General features: G+C 43.9%; 1 protein-coding gene across 3 annotated transcripts in view; it reads left to right on the top strand.

Annotated features, from left to right (window-relative positions):
- Nucleotides 1–26,392, top strand: part of LOC141092473 (probable cation-transporting ATPase 13A5) — a 544,666-nt gene that overhangs the window by 487,191 nt on the left and 31,083 nt on the right. For 2 of the 3 annotated variants that reach the window (XM_073578638.1, XM_073578637.1), the window contains one exon: nt 11,088–11,257. The exons of the other annotated variant lie outside the window; for it this stretch is intronic. In XM_073578638.1, the coding sequence (XP_073434739.1) occupies nt 11,088–11,257 (170 nt within the window). The remainder of the gene's footprint in view (nt 1–11,087; nt 11,258–26,392) is intronic. 3 annotated transcript variants of the gene reach the window in all.

Genomic DNA, 26,392 nt, shown 5'->3' with positions numbered 1-26,392 from the left:
AATCCATATTATGTAGTTTAAACTATTACAACTATTTTTTAACTATTTTTTATCAAAAATGAACTTGCCCAATAGATGTTCGTTTTTTGGGCGACATTTTAAAAATCAGCCCTTTGTATTATGACCCTTTAGTAGTCACTTGACACTGATAACAGATGTAATAGGATGAATAGTAAATACAGAGCAGCCCTCACACAGTATTACTATTACCTGAAGGTACTCACATCTCAGTAATGAAAACCGCCTCACAGGCAGACTTGTTTAGTTGCCCATAGCAACCAATCAGAGCTCAGCTTTCACTTTACCTCAGCAGCTTCAGTGATAAAAGCTCCATGTTTTGTAAGCAGTAATGGCAATCTTACTATAAGGCATTTTTCGCCTGACCAATATTGCTGCTCAGTAATGTTTGTCCGTGTGCGTAGGGTGCATCCATCTGAGTGTGTTTGCATGTGTGTGTGGTCCTTGCGTGCATGTATGAGTGTGTGTGGTGCGCATGTGGTATTCATGGGGTCGTGTTGTGGTATTTGTGGGGTGGTGTTTGTATTGTGTGTGTCTAGAGTGGTCTGGTGTTTGTGTGGTGTGTTGTGGCATTTGTGTGTTGTTGTGCTTGTGCTGTCTTTTTGATGTTTGTATGGTGTTTGTGAAATGTCTGTGTGTTGTGTGTGGTGATGCGGCCCCTTTAGCAGTAACTCTTTGGTGCCATTGCTATAATTCATCCCTGTCAGTCACAAGTGTTTTCCCCTCAGCACTTTTTACTTTCACCTTCACATTTCTCCATTATATGTATAGGGCCTAACTTTGGGGGCCCCAATCTCATGACGGGGGGAGGCTAGAGAGATGTAACATGCACAGTATACTGCTCCTGTGGGTGGAGAGGGGGCGTGCCAAATTTCACCCAAATCAGACAAGAACTGAGGATTTGTATAGAGCGGTGTTATGAACTAGTCACCGTAGGAGGCAGACACAAAAATAGAAGCTACGTCCAGAAAACCGGAGAAGTTGGCAACTATCAGATTGCAGAACCCTGAACCTATCAACACAACTAGCAGTTGCCGTGGGAGGTTCCTACGGTGCCCTAGAACCCTCGATCACAGCCGGAGAACTACATAACCTAAAGACAGAAAAGGAAATCTAAACTGCCCCAGAGCAGACCCCAAAGTAAAAGGCAGCCCCCAACATATAATGACGGTGAAGCAAGATGAAAAAACACTCACACAGATAGAAAGATAGGCTGAGCAAACAATGGGGCCCAAGCTAACTAAAAATAGGACAGGATAGGAAAGCTGCTGTCTGCAATCTGCAAAAACCCTATAAAAGACATAAGCCAACAGGCTGATATGGAAAAAGGCCCTGAAGTAGCTAGGCTTCAAAAACTATATCAGCACTCAGGTATTTTCTGAAGACAGAGCTAAAGGAATTCAGCTCACCTCAGCAGGAAATCACAGAAATCCAGCACAACAAAGTCAAAGTACAAATGCAAATGGCAGAGCAGAAAACTTAGCTTTAGAAGAGCAGGAATTCAGACTGGTATCCAAGGATCCCACAGAGAAATCACCCGCAGGGCAGAAGGGCGTCGACAGCCTTATATCCAGTCAGTAACTCCACTCAGCCAATCATCATCATTAGGCCCAGATGCTTGATAATCAGGCTCACTACCTTTCTTTACCAGAAGAGGGAGTTCATCAGGCCTCAGTGGTAAAGGGGAAAATGAACTCACAACAGTACCTCCCCCTTGAGGAGGGGTCACCGAACCCTCAACCACGCCACCAGGGCGATCAGGGTGAGCCCGATGAAAGGCACGCACCAATCTTTTGGCATGAATATCAGAGGCAGAGACCCAGGAATTATCCTCCTGACCACAACCCTTCCACTTAACCAAATACTGGAGTCTCCGTCTAGCCAGATGGGAATCCAGTACTTTCTCTACCTCATATTCCATGTTACCATCAACCAATACAGGGTCTGGAGGTGCCACCCCCGGAACAAAGGTTCAACAAACCTCTTCAACAAAGACTTATGGAACACATTATGGATTTTAAATGTGACAGGAAGAGCCAAACGAAAAGAGACCGGATTAATAATCTCCAAAATCTTGTAAGGTCCAATAAATCTAGGCTTAAACTTAGGAGAAGCCACCTTCATAGCAATATTTTTTGATGATAACCACACCATATCACCAACCTTAAACTGGGGACCAATGGCCCTATGTCGGTTGGAAAACCGCTGGGCCTTTTCCTGGGAGAGAGATAACTTATCCACCACTTGGTCCCTGATCTGGTGCATTCTCTCCACCACAGTGTCAACACCTGGGCAGGCAGAGGGCTCCACCTGCCCTGAAGAAAATCGAGGATGAAACCCAAAGTTACAAAAAAAAGGTGACATCAAAGTGGCAGAACTAGCTCTATTATTTAAAGCAAATTCGGCCAAGGGCAAAAATGAAACCCAATCATCCTGATCAGCGGAAATAAAACATCTCAAATATGACTCCAAGGTCTGGTTTGTTCTCTCTCTCTGCCCATTGGTCTGAGGGTGAAAAGCAGAGGAGAAGGACAACTGAATTCCCAGCTTGGAACAGAAAGTTCTCCAAAATCTAGACACAAACTGAACTCCTCTGTCAGATACAATGTTCTCAGGAATCCCGTGCAAGCGAACCACCTGTTGCAAAAACAGGGGTACCAACTCAGAGGAAGACGGCAAGATGAGTGGTACAAGATGAACCATCTTAGAGAACCTATCACTAGAGTTGAGCGATACCGTCCGATACTTCAAAGTATCGTATCGGATGGTATCGGCCGATCTTTAAAAAAAGTATTGGTATCGCCGATTCCGATACCGGAAGTCCCATTCAAGTCTATGGGACTTCCGGTATCGGAATAAGAAAAACCCTTTCCTGCCCTTGTACAGCCTCTCTGGGGTCTGTACGGGCCTTTCGGGGGGCTGTGCCGGCCTGCCAGGGGGTCTGTGCAGGCTCCGGTGGTCTGTGCCGGCCTGCCGGGGGGCTGTGCCGGCCTGCCGGGGGGCTGTGCAGGCTCCGGGGGGCTGTGCCGGCCTGCCGGGGGGCTGTGCCGGCCTGCCGGGGGGCTGTGCAGGCTCCGGGGGGCTGTGCCGGCCTGCCGGGGGGCTGTGCCGGCCTGCCGGGGGGCTGTGCAGGCTCCGGGGGGCTGTGCCGGCCTGCCGGGGGGCTGTGCCGGCCTGCCGGTGGTCTGTGCAGGCTTCGGGGGTCTGTGCAGGCATCGTCCGATGGTACTACAAGTCCCATCGGGCGATGCCTGCTACCATGACAGTGATTGACACATTAGCCAATGATGGGACAATAGTAGTCCCATCATCCGGCTAATGTGTTAAATGTAAAAAAAAAAAAAAAAAAAAATTACATGCTACATACATACAACATGCATACTACATACATGCTACATTCATACTACATACTACATACATGCTACATTCATACTACATAAATACTACATGCAACATACATACTACATATATACTACATACATACTACATATATACTACATGCATGCTACATACATACTACATGCTACATACATACTACATGCATGCTACATACATACTACATGCTACATACATACTACATATATACTACATGCATGCTACATACATACTGCATGCTACATACATACTACATATATACTACATGCATGCTACATACATACTACATGCTACATACATACCACATATATACTACATGCATGCTACATACATACTACATGCTACATACATACCACATACATACTACATGCATGCTACATGCTACATACATACTACATATATACTACATGCATGCTACATACATACTACATATATACTACATGCATGCTACATACATACTGCATGCTACATGCATGCTACATACATACTACATACATACTACATACATACCACATATATACTACATACATACAATACATTCATACAATACATACATAGACATACAGTACATATAACATAGAGTAACATACTTACCAATACTTGTCACATTGTTCCCCGAAGCCATTGTCGTCTACGGAATAAATATTAACATAACAAACCACAAAAATACTCACCCACGATCCGAAGCAGTCCACAAGTGTGTCCCACGACGATCTTGGGTAGAGAACGGCAGCATCAGATGATGCTGCCGTTCTCTACGGGCTGCAGGAATCCAATGACGGAAGGTAGGTATCCTTCCGCACTGTATTCCTCCGCCACTTAAAAAAAAAAAAAAAGTCCCTAGTCTCACTTTATGCCATTGCTGTGTGGGAATTTCCCACACAGCAATGGCATAAAGTGAGACTAGGGACTTTTTTTTTTTTAAGTGGCGGAGGAATACAGTGCGGAAGGATACCTACCTTCCGTCATTGGATTCCTGCAGCCCGTAGAGAACGGCAGCATCATCTGATGCTGCAGTTCTCTACCCAAGATCGTCGTGGGACACACTCGTGGACTGCTTCGGATCGTGGGTGAGTATTTTTGTGGTTTGTTATGTTAATATTTATTCCGTAGACGACAATGGCTTCGGGGAACAATGTGACAAGTATTGGTAAGTATGTTACTCTATGTTATATGTACTGTATGTCTATGTATGTATTGTATGAATGTATTGTATGTATGTAGTATATATGTGGTATGTATGTAGTATGTATGTAGCATGCAGTATGTATGTAGCATGCATGTAGTATATATGTAGTATGTATGTAGCATGCATGTAGTATATATGTAGTATGTATGTAGCATGTATGTATGTGGTATGTATGTAGCATGTAGTATGTATGTGGTATGTATGTAGCATGTAGTATGTATGTAGCATGCATGTAGTATATATGTAGTATGTATGTATGTATGTAGCATGTAGTATGTATGTAGCATGCATGTAGTATGTAGCATGCATGTAGTATATATGTAGTATGTATGTAGCATGCATGTAGTATATATGTAGTATGTATGTAGCATGTATGTATGTGGTATGTATGTAGCATGTAGTATGTATGTAGCATGCATGTAGTATATATGTAGTATGTATGTATGTAGCATGTAGTATGTATGTAGCATGCATGTAGTATGTATGTAGCATGCATGTAGTATGTATGTAGCATGCATGTAGTATATATGTAGTATGTATGTAGTATGTATGTATGTATGTAGCATGTAGTATGTATGTAGCATGCATGTAGTATGTATGTAGCATGCATGTAGTATGTATGTAGCATGCATGTAGCATGCATGTAGCATGCATGTAGCATGTATGTAGTATGTATGTAGTATGTATGTAGTATGTAGCATGTATGTAGTATGTATGTGGTATGTATGTAGCATGTAGTATGTATGTAGCATGCATGTAGTATATATGTAGTATGTATGTGGTATGTATGTAGCATGCAGTATGTATGTAGCATGTATGTAGTATGTATGTAGTATATATGTAGTATGTATGTAGCATGTAGTATGTATGTAGCATGCATGTAGTATGTATGTAGTATGTATGTAGCATGCAGTATGTATGTAGCATGTAGTATGTATGTAGCATGCATGTAGTATGTATGTAGTATTTTTTTTTTTTTAACATTTAACACATTAGCCGGATGATGGGACTACTACTGTCCCATCATTGGCTAATGTGTCAATCACTGTCATGGTAGCAGGCATCGCCCGATGGGACTTGTAGTCCCATCGGACGATGCCTGCACAGACCCCCGAAGCCTGCACAGACCACCGGCAGGCCGGCACAGCCCCCCGGCAGGCCGGCACAGCCCCCCGGAGCCTGCACAGACCACCGGCAGGCCGGCACAGCCCCCCGGCAGGCCGGCACAGCCCCCCGGCAGGCCGGCACAGACCCCCACAGGGTGCACAGACCACCGGCAGGCCGGCACAGCCCCCCGGCAGGCCGGTACAGACCCCGGGCAGTCCACACAGCCCCCCCGGCAGGCCGGCACAGCCCCCCGGCAGGCCGGCAGAGACCCCCGGAAGGCCCGAAATGACGGCGCATCATGATGCGCACACACCGCGCATCATGATGACGTCAGTCTGTCAATCAACTTTGAACTTCCGATTCCGATGCCGAATTCCGATATTGAAAAAATATCGGAAGTCGGTATCGGAATTCCGATACAGCAAGTATCGGCCGATACCCGATACTTGCGGTATCGGAATGCTCAACACTACCTATCACAAATCACCCAAATAACAGTCATCCTTTGAGAGACAGACATATCAGAGATGAAATCCATTGAAATATGGGTCCATGGCCTCTTGGGGACAGGCAAAGGCATCAACAACCCACTAGAGCGAGAACACGATTTAGACCGGGAGCAAGTCCCGCAGAACTGCACAAAATTCCTGACATCACGAGACAAGGAGGGCCACCAAAAAGACCGACTCACCAAATCTCTAGTACCAAAAATACCTGGATGACCAGCCAAAGCAGAGCAATGAACTTCAGACATCACTCTCCTCTTCCACTGGTCAGGAACATACAACTTTCCACTGGGACAACGCTCAGGTTTGTCCTCCTGGAACTCTTCCAGAGCACGTCTCAAATCGGGCGAGATGGCAGAAAGAACTACCCCTTCGCCTAAGATGGTAGCAGGTTTGGTCACCACAGAAGAATCAGCAAAGAAGCTCCTAGAGAGGGCGTCTGCCTTGACATTCTTAGTTCCAGGAAGAAAAGAAACCACAAAATCAAAACGTGTAAAAAACAAGGCCCACCTAGCCTGTCTAGGGTTCAAGCGCTTAGCCGACTCTAGGTAAATCAAATTCTTGTGGTCAGTGAGGACCACGACTTGATGCTTAGCTCCCTCCAACCAATGTCTCCACTCCTCAAATGCCCATTTCATGACCAACAGTTCCCGATTCCCCACATCATAGTTACGTTCAGATGGAGAGAACTTTCTGGAAAAGAAAGCACAGGGATTCATTTTAGATGTTACAGGATCCTTTAGGGACAAAACAGCTCCTGCACCAGTCTCAGAAGCATCCACCTCAACCTGGAACGGAAGTGAGACATCAGGTTGCAGCAAAACTGGGGCAGAGGTGAATCTTCGCTTCAGCTCCTGAAAGGAAGAAACAGCCTCTGGAGACCAATTTAACACATCAGCACCCTTCTTAGTCAAATCAGTCAATGGCTTGGCAATACTAGAATATTTTGCTATAACTTTCCGATAAAAGTTAGCAAAACCCCAAAACTTCTGAAGGGCCTTCAAAGAAGTGGGCTGAACCCAATCGTGAATGGCCTGTACCTTGACCGGGTCCATTTCAATAGTTGACGGAGACAAAATAAATCCCAAAAAAGAAATCCTCTGTACTCCAAAAAGGCATTTAGATCCTTTGACATACAGGGAATTCTCCCTCAAGATCTGGAACACAGTCCGAATATGTTCCACATGAGAATCCTAATCCTTGGAGAAGATCAAAATATCATCCAGACAGATAATCAAAAATTTATCGACAAAATCTCGGAAAATATCGTTCATGAAGCACTGGAAGACAGAAGGGGCATTAGTGAGCCCAAAAGGCATCACCAGGTGCTCAAAATGTCCCTCCGAAGTATTAAACGCCGTCTTCCATTCATCCCCATGCTTAATGCGAATAAGATTATACGCCCCCTGAGGTCAAGCTTGGTAAACCAGCAAGCACCTTTAACTCTAGAGAATAGATCCGAAATCAGGGGTAACGGATACTGATATTTAACAGTAATTTTGTTGAGGGCACGATAATCAATACAAGGTCTTAATGATCCATCTTTTTTGGCTACAAAAAAAAAAACGGCACCTAAGGGTGACGAGGATGGTCTAATATGACCCTTCTCCAACGCCTCCTTAATATAGGATCGCATAGCCTCGTGCTCGGGTACAGATAAATTGAAGAGCCGACCCTTGGGGAATTTACACCCCGGGCTCAGTTCAATTGCACAGTCATAACTCCTATGAGGAGGCAGAGACGCAGACTCATTCTCACTAAATACATCATAAAAGTCCGCCAAATAATCAGGAACATCATGCGACTGAGGAGAGGTGGAAAACACCGGAGCCTCACTAAAGGCACACCGACAACCCCAACTCACCACAGACACAGTTTTCCAATCCAAAACTGGATTATGAATTTGCAACCAGGGAAACCCCAGAACAATGGTGTCATGCAGATTATGCAACACCAAAAATCTGCAATTTTCTTGATGGTCTGGGGCGACCCGCATTACCACCTGGGTCCAAAACTGAGGTTTATTTTTTGACAAAGGAGTAGCATCAATCCCCCTCAAAGGGATAGGCGTCTGCAGAGGTGTCATCGGAAATCCACAACGTTTAGCAAAATCCAAGTCCATTAGGTTTAGAGCTGCTCCCGAATCCACAAAAGCCTTGGCGGAAAATGTGGACAGGGAGCAGATCAGAGTAATAGCTAGAAGAAACTTAGGTTGAACACCACCAACAGAAAACGTGTGTGCAAAGCGTTTCTCTCGTTTAGGACAGACAGAAATAATATGCGAGGCATCTCCACAGAAAAAACACAACTTATTACGCCTTCTGAACTCCTGACGCTGCTCTCTGGACAAAACTCTATCACATTGCATAGGTTCAGACATTTGTTCAACAAGTGGCAACACTACTCATGCAGTTTTGCGTTTGCTCAAACGCCGATCAATCTGAATGGCTAATGACATAGAATCGTCAAGACCAGAGAGAACAGGAAATCCCACCATAGTATCTTTTACGGCTTCTGACAAACCCTTCCGAAAGAGAGCAGCCAGGGCATTATCATTCCAGGTAGTAAGTACCGCCCACTTTCGGAATTTTTGACAGTACGATTCTGCAGAATCTTGACCCTGGTTCAATGCCAGCAGGGTCTTTTCAGCCTGATCAATGGCATTAGGTTCATCATACAACAACCCCAAGGCTTGAAAAAATGCATTCACATTAGTCAGAATAGGATCATCAGGTTTCAAAGAAAACGCCCAATCCTGGGGATCGCCACGCAGCAAAGAGATGACAATTTTAACCTGCTGCGCGGAGCTCCCTGACAAGTTAGGCTTCAAAGCAAAAAATAATTTACAATTATTTTTGAAATTCAAAAATTTAGACCGATCCCCAAAAAATACATCAGGTGTGGGAATCTTTGGTTCAGCAGCATGTGAATGAGCAAGGTAGGCGGAAATTCCCCGCACTTCCGCAGCGAGCTGCTCCACACGATCAGACAATTGCTTTATCTCCATTGAGAGAAAAAAAAAATCCCCCTACGGCCTCAGAGATATAGAGGAAAAAATATACACACTTTTTTTTTTTTTTTTTTTTTTACAATTCTTTCCTGCTATTGAGTACCCTAGGATCTGCGGTATGGCAGGTGATTCTGTTATGAATGAGTCACCATAGGAGGCAAACACAAAAACAGAAGCTACGTCCAGAAAACCGGAGAAGTTGGCAACTATCAGATTGCAGACCCCTGAACCTATCAACACAACTAGCAGTAGCCGTGGGGGGTTCCTACGGTGCCCTAGACCCCTCGATCACAGCCGGAGAACTACATAACCTAAAGACAGAAAAGGAAATCTAAACTGCCCCAGAGCAGACCCCAAAGTAAAAGGCAGCCCCCAACATATAATGACGGTGAAGCAAGATGAAAAAACACTCACACAGATAGAAAGATAGGCTGAGCAAACAATGGGGCCCAAGCTAACTAAAAATAGGACAGGATAGGAAAGCTGCTGTCTGCAATCTGCAAAAACCCTATAAAAGACATAAGCCAACAGGCTGATATGGAAAATGGCCCTGAAGCAGCTAGGCTTCAAAAACTATATCAGCACTCAGGTATTTTCTGAAGACAGAGCTAAAGGAATTCTGCTCACCCCAACAGGGAATGACTGAAATCCAGCAAAACAAAGTCAAAGTACAAATGCAAACGGCAGAGCAGAAAACTTAGCTTTAGAAGAGCAGGAATTCAGACTGGTAACCAAGGATCCCACAGAGAAATCACCCGCAGGGCAGAAGGGCTTCGACAGCCTTATATCCAGTCAGTAACTCCACTCAGCCAATCATCATCATTAGGCCCAGATGCTTGATAATCAGGCTCACTACCTTTCTTTACCAGAAGAGGGAGTTCATCGGGCCTCAGTGGTAAAGGGGAAAATGAACTCACAACAGAGCGGGCTTCTACAGATTTCACATTTCCCCATTATATGTATAGGGCCTAACTTCGGGGGCCCCAATCTCATGACGGGGGACACTAGCAAGATGTATCATGTGCAGTATACTGCTCCTGTGGGTGGAGAGGGGGCGTGCCAAATTTCACCCAAATTGGGCTAGAACTGTGGATTTGTATAGAGAGGGCTACTACAGATTTTGAGTTTTATATATAGATAACAAACACAGTTTTACTCACCTTTCACCCATTCCATTGAATCCCCTGTTTCCTGTAATAAAGCAAAAATATCCCTCACCTGTCCATCGATCTGTCCCATGCAGTAATCCATGTCTAGGGGATAAACAGATTTCAATCTGGATAGTCGCATCTTGGCTGAGAACCACTGGGAAATGAACCTCTGTGAGCGCAGCATCAGTGACTATCGGTGACGTCAATGAGTTTACTGTTGGTCACTAAGGTTAAAATAAAAACAACTATACTCAGTTGCTGTGCCGGATCTTTTCCAGTGGTGTTGGTACTCTTGTTCCTAGGACTCAAATGAGGTTGTTACATCATATGGGCCCTGTGTTCAGTCGGTGGCATCACTGTCCCCACTATCAGATGTATTTTACATTAACAGCAAGTCAGGGCTGTGGCTGGTCTTTAACTTCCCTTTGAGCATTGTTTTTTCCGAAGTCGGGGGGGTTGACACCAGCATTCATTGTGCGCAGGACTCACATGACTCAACAACCTCATGCGAGCCTCAGGAACGCAAGTGCTGACACCATTGGAAGGGTGTCGGCACTGGAGGTGAGTATGAGTGTTTTTAATTGACCAAACATTAGGAATGAGAAGGGGTTGTCCAAGCAGTGGACAACCCCTTTTATACTAGGAGAAATGCAGAAAACAGCCTTAAATAATATTAATAAAGTCATGCGAAAACACAGAAGTATCATAATCACTGTTTTTCTCATCCACAGTGCATGTCTTCCATTAAACCATAGCACAGTGAATGCTACAGTGAGAGAACATGGAAAAGCAGAGAACTTTTTAACAGCAACAATGTTCCCTATAACTGGTTTTCATCTAATTATTGAAGAAATTGTGTTTGCCAAAGGAAAGCCATTCCGGAAGCCTCTATGTACTAACTGTAAGTTGAAAAATATACCAAATATATAATAAGGGGAACCTGTCACCATAAAAATGCAGAGAGAGAGAGAAGAGAGAGAAAACAATAAAAAAAGGATTCTAGGGGTATATTGAAAGCAAAAGAAATGTCAAAGATGCTATAGGATTCTTACAGGATGAAAAGGGTGATGTGGTCAAAAAGGATGTTAAGAAGGCCAAAGATTTAAATTCCCATTTGTATCCGTGTTCTCTAAGAAAGCAATTGTAACATCTACTGATGGTGCCATCAAAGGAATAAAATAATCCATAATATCTATAAACAGAGAGATGGTGACTGGTAAGGAAACACTTAGATAATTTAAATTAATTTAACTCTCCTGGTCCAGATGAATTTCATTATACGGTACTGAAAAATTTAGTAGAGGAAATTTAAGAACCACTAGCCAAAATCTTTGAAAAATCCTGGAGAACAGAAGTCCGAAAAGATTGGAGAAGAGCAAATGTTGTCCCTATCTGAAGGAAAGAAAGAGCCAGGAAATTACAGGCCAGAGGGCCTTACTTCTATTCCAGGAAAGATCTTTGAGCAAATTATTAAACAACATGTATGTTGGCATTTGGATAAGAATGCAGCAATTAACCAGAGCCATCATTGGTTTGTAGCAAACAAGTCATGACAGACTAATCTATTTTCCTTTTATGATAGAATCATTGACTAGGTGAGTCACGAAAATGTGGTAAATATAGTATTTCTTGACTTCAGCAAAGCAATTTTCTTATTGAGAAAATGACCAAGTATGGGATTGACAAGGCTACGGTTAGGTGGATTCATAACTGGCTCAGTGATCATACTCAAAGAGTGGTGATAAAGGGTTGCACATCCAATTGGAAGAGTGTTTCAAGTGGATAGCAACAAGGTTCTGTCCTGGCCCCAGCGTTGTTTAACATTTTTATAAATGTGCTATATAAGGGAACTGAAGGTAAACTAATCAAATTTGCAGACGATGCAAAGCTAGGAGGCATAGCTAAAACAAGAGAAGACAGAAAGAATTCCAAAGGACCTAGATAAGCTTTAATAATGGTATTTTACAGGGAGAAATGTAAGATTTTACATCTGGGCATGGAAAATGAAAATCAAAAATTGTATCTAGAGAATGGGGGGATAGAACTAAGGAACATCACTTGTGATAAAGACTTGAGTATACTAATAGATAACAGACTTTCCCTTTGTCAACAGTGATGCAACAGCAAAAAAGGCAGAGTTCTAGGTTATAGTCTAGATCGCATGAAAAAAATATTACCCTCTACTCCTCCTTGGTCAGGACTCATCTGGGATACTATGTCCAGTTCTGGGTAGTACATTTTAAAAAAGGCATTGAAAGACTGGAGCAAACGCAGAGAAAAGCTAACAGAATGTTGAGCGGACTGCAAAAAATGTCCTACGATGAATGATTAAAGGATCTGAGAATGTTTATCTTGCAAAAAGAAGGCTAAGAGGAGACTCAATAGCTGTCTACAAATATCTGAAGGGCTCTCACATTGTAGAGGGATCCTCCTTATTCTCATTTGCACATGGAACCATGAGAAGCAATGGGATGAAACTGAAACGGAGAATATACAGATTAGATTTTAGAAAAAACTTTTTGACAGTGAGGGTGATCAATTAGTGGAACAGGCTGTCACGGGAGGTGTTGAGTTCTCCTTCAATGTTAGTCTTCTGAGGTTAGACAGACATCTGCTAAGATGGTTTAGTGAATCTTGCATTGATCAGGGGGTTGGACATGATGATTCTGTGGGTCCCTTTCAACTCTAACATTCTATGATATATATGTGTGTGTATATACAGTGGAGCAAAAAAGTATTTAGTCAGTCAGCAATAGTGCAAGTTCCACCACTTAAAAAGATGAGAGGCGTCTGTAATTTACATCATAGGTAGACCTCAACTATGGGAGACAAACTGAGAAAAAAAAATCCAGAAAATCACATTGTCTGTTTTTTTTTCATTTTATTTGCATATTATGGTGGAAAATAAGTATTTGGTCAGAAACAAAATTTCATCTCAATACTTTGTGATATATCCTTTGTTGGCAATGACAGAGGTCAAACGTTTTCTGTAAGTCTTCACAAGGTTGCCACACACTGTTGTTGGTATGTTGGCCCATTCCTCCATGCAGATCTCCTCTAGAGCAGTGATGTTTTTGGCTTTTCGCTTGGCAACACGGACTTTCAACTCCCTCCAAAGGTTTTCTATAGGGTTGAGATCTGGAGACTGGCTAGGCCACTCCAGGACCTTGAAATGCTTCTTACGAAGCCACTCCTTCGTTGCCCTGGCGGTGTGCTTTGGATCATTGTCATGTTGAAAGACCCAGCCACGTTTCATCATCAATGCCCTTGCTGATGGAAGGAGGTTTGCACTCAAAATCTCACGATACATGGCCCCATTCATTCTTTCATGTACCCGGATCAGTCGTCCTGGCCCCTTTGCAGAGAAACAGCCCCAAAGCATGATGTTTCCACCACCATGCTTTACAGTAGGTATGGTGTTTGATGGATGCAACTCAGTATTCTTTTTCCTCCAAACACGACAAGTTGTGTTTCTACCAAACAGTTCCAGTTTGGTTTCATCAGACCATAGGACATTCTCCCAAAACTCCTCTGGATCATCCAAATGCTCTCTAGCAAACTTCAGACGGGCCCAGACATGTACAGGCTTAAGCAGTGGGACACGTCTGGCACTGCAGGATCTGAGTCCATGGTGGCGTAGTGTGTTACTTATGGTAGGCCTTGTTACATTGGTCCCAGCTCTCTGCAATTCATTCACTAGGTCCCCCCGCGTGGTTCTGGGATTTGTGCTCACCGTTCTTGTGATCATTCTGACCCCACGGGGTGGGATTTTGCGTGGAGCACCAGATCGAGGGAGATTATCAGTGGTCTTGTATGTCTTCCATTTTCTAATTGTTGCTCCCACAGTTGATTTCTTCACTCCAAGCTGGTTGGCTATTGCAGATTCAGTCTTCCCAGCCTGGTGCAGGGCTACAATTTTGTTTCTGGTGTCCTTTGACAGCTCTTTGGTCTTCACCATAGTGGAGTTTGGAGTCAGACTGTTTGAGGGTGTGCACAGGTGTCTTTTTATACTGATAACAAGTTTAAACAGGTGCCATTACTACAGGTAATGAGTGGAGGAAAGAGGAGACTCTTAAAGAAGAAGTTACAGGTCTGTGAGAGCCAGAAATCTTGATTGCTTGTTTCTGACCAAATACTTATTTTCCACCATAATATGCAAATAAAATGAAAAAAAAAGACAATGTGATTTTCTGGATTTTTTTTCTCAGTTTGTCTCCCATAGTTGAGGTCTACCTATGATGTAAATTACAGACGCCTCTCATCTTTTTAAGTGGTGGAACTTGCACTATTGCAGACTGACTAAATACTTTTTTGCCCCACTGTATGTATGGCTGGTTTCACACTAGCGGTTTTTGTGCTGTATTTTAGCGCAAAAAAAGCATGCTTTTTTTCCCTATATTTTGCATGGGATGCGCTTATGTGCGCATACCCATGCGTTTGTATGCATTTTTATGCGCATGCGTTTTTTTGTAGTGTGCGTTCGGGCGCACAAAATGCATCCTGTTGCATTTTTTTGTGCGTCCGACTTGCCTCAAAAAACCGCATGCACACGCAATGCATTTTTTTACAGCAAGACCCCCATTGTAAGTCTATGTGTGCGCATACATGCGCATTGGCATGGGCATGTATGCGTTTTTTTGCGCATGCGGTTTTTTGTTGACCATTGGTTAGAAAATGGTTAAGGGTTAGGGATTAAGGTTAGGGTTAGAGTTAGGGTTAGTTAGGGTTAGTAGAGTCAGGGGTTAGGGTTAGTAGGATTAAGGTTTGTAGGGTTTGGTTAGGGGTTAGGGTTAGTTAGGGTTTAGGGTTAGGGTTAGTAGGGTTAGGGTTAGTAGGGTTAGGGTTAGGGTTAGTATGGTTTGGTTAAGGGTTAGGGTTAGTTAGGGTTTAGGGTTAGGATTTGGGTTAGTAAGGCTAGGGTTAGGGTTTGGGTTAGGGTTTGTAGGGTTTGGTTAAGGGTTTGGGGTTAGGGTTTAGGGTTAGGGTTAGTAGGGTTAGGGTTAGTAGGGTTTGGTTAAGGGTTAGGGTTAGTTAGGGGTTAGGGTTAGGGTTAGGAGTTAGGGTTAGTAGAGTCAGGGTTTAGGGTTATGGTTAACCCTAACCATAACCCTAATAATTGTTATCTTGATTTTTTTTGGTGAGGACAATGTTTAAAAAAATGCAAACACACTAAAAACGCACTAAAAACGCATACAAACACATAAAAACACTGTGTTTTTTCCTGCATGCGCATAAAAATGCTTGAAAAAAATGCAGCGCTTGTATGCGTTTTTTCCATGCATTTTTTGTGCAAAAAACGCGCAGCAAAAAAAGCGTGTGAAAGTAGCCTATGCCCTTTTCTATACTGCACTGTATATCTATTTATTGATTTACAGATGCTGTATGTATAGTGGGTGAAAAAAGTATTGAACACTTCACCAATTTTCTAAGTTAATATATTTCTGAAAATACTATTGACAGGAAATTCTCACCACATGTCATCAACAACCAACCCAATCCTATCAGACAAATAAATCAAACAATAAATGTTCATAAATTAAGTTATGCGTAATAATGAAAAATGATACAGGGAACAATTATTAAAGACTTGAAGAAAGAGAGGTGAAAAAAGCTATGGAAATACTTCCACTGTATATAGATAGACAGATATATCAGGCTGAAATTTTTGCTCATTCTTTTTTTAAAACTAACGTTTTCTCATTGTGATTGGATGGACACATGCATATGTTTTGATCTAAACCATTGCATTTTAGCAATTGCCGTATGTTTAGGGTTGTTGTGCTGCTGGAATGTGAACCTATGCCACAGTCTCAAGCCTTCTGCAGCCTCTAACAAAATTTCCTCCAGGATTGCTTTGTATTTAGCTTCATCCATATTCCCATCAACTCTGATCAGCTTCTTTGTCCCTGCTAAAAAAAAAACTTCCCCACAGCATGATGTTGTCTACACAATGATTGATGGTAGGGATGGTGTTTTCAGGGTGATGTCCAAAGTTAGTTTTCAGTAAGACACTACGTTTTGTATTTAGCCCAAAGAGTAGTACTTCTATCTGATCTGACCAGAGCACATTCTTCCAATTACTTGCTGTGTCCCCTACATGGCTTTTTACAAACTGCAATCCAGACTTCTTATGGCTTGCTTGCAACCGTGCTCAGAAAATGTAAATAATGCCTTAATATGCTCATGTTACATTTCACATACTCCGCGAACAAACATGAAAAGGCATGCTATAAGACCCATGGTCTCTTTCTTATAGAAAAAAGGCAGAAAATGCCGCAGTTCAATAAAAGCATGTAACAGAAAAGCCATAATAGGTTATTTGAATGAAGATAGCATTGTTTGTCCCAATAGCATCGTCCTCCTAGTATAAGGGCTCATCAGGGGACCACAGATACGAGCACGCCATAATGGCATAATTGTAGATGTGGGTAAAGACGAGAGATGACATATATCTATAGGAAGTTACCATAGTGATTCTAAATATGGGTATGTTCCATCTTAGTTTTGTGCAAAGACTGTGCCAGGCTGTGTGGGACTGTGCTGGCCTGTGTGAAGACTGTGTCAGGCTGTGCGGGACTGTGCTGGGATTTGCAGGTACTGTGCGGGACTGTGCTGGGCTGTACAGGTACTGTGCGGGACTGTGCTGGGCCTTGCAGGTACTGTGCTAGGCTGTGCAGGACTGTGCTGGGCTGTGCGAGATTGTGCAGGTACTGTGCGGGACTGTGCTGGGCTTTGCAGGTACTGTGCGGGACTGTGCTGGGCTGTACAGGTACTGTGCGGGACTGTGCTGGACTGTGCAAGACTGTGCAGGTACTGTGCGGGACTTTGCTGGGCTGTGCAGGTACTGTGCGGGACTGTGCTGGGCTGTGCGGGTACTGTGCAGGACTGTGCTGGGCTTTGCAGTTCCTGTGCAGGGACTATGCAGGGCTGTGCTGGCCTGTGCTGGCCTGTGCGGGACTGTGCTGGGCTGTGCGGGACTGTGCAGGTACTGTGTGGGACTGTGCTGGGCTGTGTAGGTACTGTGTGGGACTGTGCTGGGCTGTGCAGGTACTGTGCAGGACTGTGCTGGGCTTTGCAGGTACTGTGCGGGGACTATGCTGGCCTGTGTGGGACTGTGCTGGGCTGTGCGGGGACTGTGCAGGACTGTGCTAGCCTGTGCGGGACTGTGCTGGTACTGTGTGGGACTGTGCTGGGCTGTGTAGGTACTGTGTGGGACTGTGCTGGGCTGTGCAGGTACTGTGCAGGACTGTGCTGGGCTTTGCAGGTACTGTGCGGGGACTATGCTGGCCTGTGTGGGACTATGCTGGCCTGTGCGGGACTGTGCTGGGCTGTGCGGGGACTGAGCTGGGGTGTGTGGGGACTGTGCGGGCTGTGCCGAATATTGCGAAGTGAAATACTCGCCAGGATTCGAGTACCGCAAGTACCACATTACTCGCCGAGTACCGAATCCTAACGCGTATACTCGCTCATCCCTACTTGGGATGTAAGTTTTGATGGACGACATAGGTTTGCATTTGTGCCATACTCTTTCCATTTTTGTATGATGGATCGAATAGTGCTCCTTGAGATGTTCACAGCTTGGGCAATTTTTTTAACCCAATCCTGCTTTACTCTTCTTCACAACTTGAACCCTGACTTGTTTGTTGTGATCCTTGATTGTTATGATGCTGTTTAATCCCTAATGTTCTCAAACAAATCTCTGAGGTATTCGCAGAACACCTGTAGTTTTACTGAGAATAAATTACACACAGATTAACTCATTTTACTAATCATGTGACTTCTGAAGGCAATGGGCCACTCAGGATTTTTTTAGAGGTACCAGAATACAGGAGTCTGAAGACAATTGTACATCACAATTTTTAGATTTCTATATCTATTTTTAAAATATTTAGAAAACTATATCATTTTTTTACACTTTACAAATACTTGCTACTACTATGTGTTGGGATATTACATAAAATCCCAATAAAATACATTTAGGTTTGTGGATGTAACATGAAAAAATGTGGAAAAGTTTATGTGGTATGAATACTTTTTGAATGTACTGCATACACCGTAGTCGTGTATAAGCTGAGATTTTCAGCACATTTTTTGTGCTGAAAATGCCCCCCCTTGGCTTATACACAAGTCATTGTCTAGAAAGCTGGCGGGGGAAGGGGAGTAGAGGGGGGCGGCGAAGCTGTGGCAGGAGCCGACGGCTGTAGCACAATGACAGCTGTCATTTCATTATACATACAACAGGAAAATGACCCAAAGCACACCTCCAAATTACGCAAGACCTATTTAGGGAAGAAGCAGGCAGCTGGTATTCTATCTGTAATAGAGTGGCCAGCGCAGTCACCAGATCTCAACCCCATTGAGCTGTTGTGGGAGCAGATTGACCGTATGGTACGCAAAAAGTGCCCATCAAGCCAAACCAACTTGTGGGAGGGGCTTCCGGGAGCATGGGGTGAAATTTCTCTAGATTACCTCAGCAAATTAACTGCTAGAATGCCAAAGGTCTGCAATGCTGTAATTGCTGCAAATGGAGCATTCTTTGACGAAAGCAAAGTTTGAAGGGCAAAATTATTATTTCAAATAAAAATCTTTTACTAGATTTTAAATTCATTTGGCAACTCATTTGAATAATAAAAGTTTGAGTTTCCATGGAAAACACAAAATTGTCTGGGTGACCCCAAACTTTTGAATGGTAATGTATATATACAGTATTTCATAAACAGATAAATAGCAGAATATCCATTAATTCATTTGTCGGCTTCTGTAAAATCATTACAGAAGCCGACAGGATAGAAGACATGGTTTACATACAATAAACCATTGCAGAACAGTTAGATTTATATATGTCAGTGACAAATACTGTTAGTAGTATGTGTGTGTAAAATTTGGGACCTGTAGGTATTTAATAAAAGAATGTATTCATGGCAATACTGGCGTGGGATCCCACGCAATTTTCTGTGCCAGAAAGGGAAAGCCAGTGAGTGAGGCCAGATATTAATAGTCTAGGAAGGGACCATGGGTATTGCCCCCCCCCGGCTAAAAACATCTTCCCCCAGCCACCCCAGAATAGGTGCATCTGTAACATGTGCCAATTCTGGCACTTAGCCTCTCTCTTTCCAAAGCCTGTAGTTGTGGCATATGGGGTAATAAAGAGTTAATGTCACCTTTGTATTGTAAGGTGACATTAAGCCTGGTTAGTAATGGAGAGCTGTCAATAAGACACCTATCCATTACTAATCCTGAAGTTTGTAAAAGGTTAAATAAACACACACAAGCAGAATAAAGTATTTTAATGAAATAAAAGATCACACAGTTTAGCCATCTTTATTTTTCTGCTAAATCCAAATGAAGCCCTCGATCTCCTGTAAAAAAATAAAAAAATAAAAAAACAAAACAGTATATCATACCTGTCCGGCATACAGTAAGTCCCACAGTGTAAATCCATATCTGGGGTTAAATAGTTTACAACCGGGAGCGGTGCTAATTCTACCTCCCCGGCTGTAAACCACTGAGGAATGACTGAGAAGCTGCATGTGCAGCCTCCCAGCATGACCTGCGGTGAACTCTGCAGTGTGGGAAAGTGACAGTTCATTTTCCCATGCTGCCGAGTTCATTGCACGTCAGGCAGTGACGTCACTGATACTGCGCAGACTCGCAGCCTGACCTGCGATGAACTCGGCAGCATGGGAAAATGAACTGTCACTTTCCCACGCTCAAGAGTAAACTGCGGGTCAGGCTTGGAAGCTGCGCTGATGTCGGCAGTTTCTCAGTCATTCCTCTGTGGTTTACAGCTGGGGCTTAAGCATTACAAAAGCCGACAAATTAATTACCAGCTTTTCTTCAATCTTTCTGTGCAATATAAATACATACATACAGTGGGGCAAAAAAGTATTTAGTCAGTCAGCAATAGTGCAAGTTCCACCACTTAAAAAGATGAGAGGCATCTGTAATTTACATCATAGGTAGACCTCAACTATGGGAGACAAACTGAGAAAAAAAAATCCAGAAAATCACATTGTCTGTTTTTTTTTCATTTTATTTGCATATTATGGTGGAAAATAAGTATTTGGTCAGAAACAAAATTTCATCTCAATACTTTGTGATATATCCTTTGTTGGCAATGACAGAGGTCAAACGTTTTCTGTAAGTCTTCACAAGGTTGCCACACACTGTTGTTGGTATGTTGGCCCATTCCTCCATGCAGATCTCCTCTAGAGCAGTGATATTTTTGGCTTTTCGCTTGGCAGCACGGACTTTCATCTCCCTCCAAAGGTTTTCTATAGGGTTGAGATCTGGAGACTGGCTAGGCCACTCCAGGACCTTGAAATGCTTCTTACGAAGCCACTCCTTCGTTGCCCTGGCGGTGTGCTTTGGATCATTGTCATGTTGAAAGACCCAGCCACGTTTCATCATCAATGCCCTTGCTGATGGAAGGAGGTTTGCACTCAAAATCTCACGATACATGGCCCCATTCATTCTTTCATGTACCTGGATCAGTCGTCCTGGCCCCTTTGCAGAGAAACAGCCCCAAAGCATGATGTTTCCACCACCATGCTTTACAGTAGGTATGGTGTTTGATAGATGCAACTCAGTATTCTTTTTCCTCCAAACACGACAAGTTGTGTTTCTACCAAACAGTTCCAGTTTGGTTTCATCAGACCATAGGACATTCTCCCAAAACTCCTCTGGATCATCCAAATGCTCTCTAGCAAACTTCAGACAGGCCCGGACATGTACAGGCTTAAGCAGTGGGACACGTCTGGCACTGCAGGATCTGAGTCCATGGTGGCGTAGTGTGTTACTTATGGTAGGCCTTGTTACATTGGTCCCAGCTCTCTGCAGTTCATTCACTAGGTCCCCCCGCGTGGTTCTGGGATTTGTGCTCACCGTTCTTGTGATCATTCTGACCCCACGGGGTGGGATTTTGCGTGGAGCACCAGATCGAGGGAGATTATCAGTGGTCTTGTATGTCTTCCATTTTCTAATTATTGCTCCCACAGTTGATTTCTTCACTCCAAGCTGGTTGGCTATTGCAGATTCAGTCTTCCCAGCCTGGTGCAGGGCTACAATTTTGTTTCTGGTGTCCTTTGACAGCTCTTTGGTCTTCACCATAGTGGAGTTTGGAGTCAGACTGTTTGAGGGTGTGCACAGGTGTCTTTTTATACTGATAACAAGTTTAAACAGGTGCCATTACTACAGGTAATGAGTGGAGGAAAGAGGAGACTCTTAAAGAAGAAGTTACAGGTCTGTGAGAGCCAGAAATCTTGATTGCTTGTTTCTGACCAAATACTTATTTTCCACCATAATATGCAAATAAAATGAAAAAAAAACAGACAATGTGATTTTCTGGATTTTTTTTTGTCAGTTTGTCTCCCATAGTTGAGGTCTACCTATGATGTAAATTACAGACGCCTCTCATTTTTTTAAGTGGTGGAACTTGCACTATTGCTGACTGACTAAATACTTTTTTGCCCCACTGTATACTGTATACGTATATATATATATATATATATAATATATGTGTGTGTGTGTAATATATATATATATATGTGTGTAATATATACTGCTCAAAGAAATAAAGGGAACACAAAGAGCTTGTTGCAAATGGAGTAGTGTTCCCTTTATTTTTTTGAGCAGTATATACAGTATATAATATATACATATAATACATATGTATAATCTAATATATAAAGCTCAATGTGTGTATGTATGTGTGTGTGTGTATGTCCGGGATAGGCATCCGCACCGTCGCAGCTACAGCCACAAAATTTGGCACAGTCATACGCCTGGACCCCGAGAGCGTCCTAAGCTATGTTGTGAGGCGAAATTTTAACCCAGTGTGTTCCAATTCACCAAACAATTTTGCCCCTATCTACATACTGGGGGAAAAGTGTGTGCGTGTCAAGCCCCGCCCCTCATTATGTCATAATGCCCCTATCTACATAATGGGGAAACAGTGTGTGCGTATCAAGCCCCGCCCCTCATTATGATTTCATAATGGTTGCCATGGCGACGCTGATGTCATCATAGGTTGCAAGCCCCGCTGCTCATTATGATGTCCTAATGGTTGACCATGGGATGGAGAATGTGTAATGGGTATATGGGCATGGGCCTATGGGATGGAGAATATGTGTGATGGGTATATGGGCACGGGACCATGGGATGGAGGATGTGTGAGGGGTATATGGCCACTGGACTATGGGATGGAGGATACTGTATGTATGACAAGTATATGGGCACGGGACTATGGGATGGCGGATATTTATGATGGGTATATGGGCACTTGACTATGGCATGGCAAATATGTATGATGGGTATATGGGCGTGGGACTATGGGAATGAGAATATGTATGATAGGCATGGGACTATGGAATGGAGGATGTGTGATGGGTATATGGGCACTTGACTATGGGATGGAGGATATGTATGATGGGTATATGGGCACAGGCCTATGGGATCGCGGATATGTATGATGGGTATATGGGCACGGGACTATGGGATGGAGGATAATTATAACTTGCTATAACTAACCACAGTTAGCTACTATGCCCGGGCAGCGCCGGGCTCTTCAGCTAGTATATACATATAATAAAATATACATACAGTATTAATGTTATATATATGTTATATAAAATATATACATATCCTCACTCCACAACACAGACAGTGCCACTGCTTTCTACAATGGAAGAAAACAAATTCCCAAGGCGACTTCCCTGCATTCAAATAAGTAACATTCACTTTCAAATCTACCCTCACCTCTGCTAAACAGGCCTCCTTCACAACCTTCTTATCTTCCCTATCCTAGAATCCCAAACAGTAATTCAAAACTTTTAACTCCCTCCTCCGCCCACCACTGCCCCCTCCAACCTCCCTCATCTCTGCTGAGGACTTTGCCACACACTTCAAAAATAAGATCGACCAAACGAGGTTAGTCTTCATTGTTCAACCACCACAATCCCTTTTTATACCAGATCAATGGCCAAACCTCATAACCTCCCTATCTAACATCACTGAAGGGGAGCTTAATTGTCTCTTCTCCAAATTGCACCTCACAACCTGTGCACTCGACTCCATCCCATCCCACCTCCTCTCCAACCTCACCACCACTCTTATCCCATCCGTCACTCACCTCTTCAACCTATCACTAACTTCCGATACCATCCCTTCTGCTTCCAAACCTGCAACAATCACGCCTATCCTTAAAAAGTCAACCCTCGACCCAGCTGCTATGTCCAGCTATCGCCCAATATCGCTGCTCCCATTTGCTTCTAAACTCTTGGAGCAGCACGTCCATGCTGAACTTTCCTCCCACCTCTCATCTAACTTGCTCTTTAACAATCTACAATCTGGTTTCCACCCCCATAACTCCACCAAGACAGCCCTGACCAAAATTACTAACGACCTACTTACAGACAAAGCTAGCGGACCATACTCTATACTCCTCCTTCTAGACCTGTCCTCTGCTTTTGACACAGTTGACCACTGCTTCCTACTACAGATCCTCTCCTCCTTTGGCATCAAAGACCTCACCCTATCCTGGATCTCCTCATACCTTTCCAACCACACATTCAGGATCTCCCACACTACCTTGTTGTGAGTTCATTTTCCCCTTCACTACTGAGGCCCGATGAACTCCCTCTTCTGGTAAAGAAAGGTAGTGAGCCTGATTATCAAGCACATGAGCTAATGATGATGACTGACTGTGTGGAGTGACTGACTGGATATAAGGCCGCCGACGCCCTTCTGCCCTGCGGTTGATTTCTCTGTGGGATCCTTGGAGACCAGTCTGAATTCCTGCTCTTCTAAAGCTAAGTTTTCTGCTCTTCCTTTTGCATTTGTGCTTTGACTTTGTTTTGCTTTGTTTTTCTGGATTTCTGCCATTCCCTGCTGGGGTGAGCTGAATTCCTTTAGCTCTGTCTTCAGAAAGTACCTGAGTGCTGATATAGCTTTTGAAGCCTAGCTGCTTCAGGGTCTTTTTCCATATCAGCCTGTTGGCTTATGTCTTTGATAGGGTTTTGGCAGATTGCAGACAGCAACCTTCCTTTCCTGTCCTGTGTAGTTAGTTTGGGCCCCATCGTTTGCTCAGCCTATCTTTCAGTCTGTGTGAGTGTTTTTTCATCTTGCTTCACCGTCATTATACACTCACTGGCCACTTTATTAGGTACACCTGTCCAACTGTGTGTTAAGACTTAATTTCTAATCAGCCAATCACATGGCGGCAACTCAGTGCATTTAGGCATGTAGACATGGTCAAGACAATCTCCTGCAGTTCAAACCGAGCATCAGTATGGGGAAGAAAGGTGATTTGAGTGCCTTTGAACGTGGCATGATTGTTGGTGCCAGAAGGGCTGGTCTGAGAATTTCAGAAACTGCTGATCTACTGGGATTTTCACGCACAACCATCTCTAGGGTTTACAGAGAATGGTCCGAAAAAGAAAAAAAATCCAGTGAGCGGCAGTTCTGTGGCCGGAAATGCCATGTTGATGCCAGAGGTCAGAGGAGAATGGGCAGACTGGTTCGAGCTGATAGAAAGGCAACAGTGACTCAAATTGCCACCCGTTACAACCAAGGTAGGCAGAAGAGCATCTCTGAATGCACAGTGCGTCGAACTTTGAGGCAGATGGGCTACAGCAGCAGAAGACCACACTGGGTACCACTCCTCTCAGCTAAGAACAGGAAACTGAGGCTACAATTTGCACAAGCTCATCGAAATTGGACAGTAGAAGATTGGAAAAATGTTGCCTGGTCTGATGAGTCTCGATTTCTGCTGCGACATTCGGATGGTAGGGTCAGAATTTGGCGTAAACAACATGAAAGCATGGATCCATCCTGCCTTGTATCAACGGTTCAGGCTGGTGGTGGTGGTGTCATGGTGTGGGGAATTTTTTCTGGGCACTCTTTGGGCCCCTTGGTACCAATTGAGCATCGTTGCAATGCCACAGCCTACCTGAGTATTGTTGCTGACCATGTCCATCCCTTTATGACCACAATGTACCCAACATCTGATGGCTACTTTCAGCAGGATAATGCGCCATGTCATAAAGCTCGAATCATCTCAGATTGGTTTCTTGAACATGACAATGAGTTTACTGTACTCAAATGGCCTCCTCAGTCACCAGATCTCAATCCAATAGAGCATCTTTGGGATGTGGTGGAACGGGAGATTCGCATCAGGGATGTGCAGCCGACAAATCTGCGCCAACTGTGTGATGCCATCATGTCAATATGGTCCAAAATCTCTGAGGAATGCTTCCAGCACCTTGTTGAATCTCTGCCACGAAGAATTGAGGCAGTTCTGAAGGCAAAAGGGGGTCCAACCCCTTACTAGCATGGTGTACCTAATAAAGTGGCCAGTGAGTGTATGTTGGGGGCTGCCTTTTACTTTGGGGTCTGCTCTGGGGCAGTTTAGATTTCCTTTTCTGTGTTTAGGCTATTTAGCTCTCCGGCTGTGATCGAGGGGTCTAGGGCACCGTAGGAACCCCCCACGGCTACTGCTAGTTGTGTTGATAGGTTCAGGGGTCTGCAATCTGATAGTTGCCAACTTCTCTGGTTTTCTGGACGTAGCTTCTATTTTTGTGTCTGCCTCCTACGGTGACTCATTCATAACACTGCCTCCTCTTCCCACCCTCTCTCTGTTGGAGTCCCTCAAGGCTCTGTTCGAGGACCCCTACTCTTCTCAATCTATACACTTGGCCTGGGGCAACTCATAAAATCCCATTGATTCCAGTACCACCTTTATGCTGATGACACTCAGATCTACCTCTCTGGCCCAGATGTCACCTCTCTGCTGTCCAGAATCCCAAAGTGTCTATCAGCCATATCCTCCTTCTTCTCCTCTCGCTTCCTCAAACTCAATGTGGACAAATCTGAACTCATCATCTTTCTCCCATCTCACAGATCTTTCCTTACCTGATCTATCTATCACAATTTACGACATCACGCTTCCCCCATACCGGAAGTTCGCTGCCTCGGAGTAACCCTCCACTCTGCCCTGTCCTTCAAACGGCACTTCCAAGCTCTTTCTACCTCCTGTCGC

Source organism: Dendrobates tinctorius, unplaced genomic scaffold, assembly GCF_039654945.1.
Source record: "Dendrobates tinctorius isolate UK_male_01 unplaced genomic scaffold, ASM3965494v1 ptg000060l, whole genome shotgun sequence".
NCBI lineage: Eukaryota > Metazoa > Chordata > Amphibia > Anura > Dendrobatidae > Dendrobates > Dendrobates tinctorius.
The sequence above is the reverse complement of the archived record's forward strand: the minus strand, read 5'-3'. Positions and strand labels throughout refer to the sequence as shown.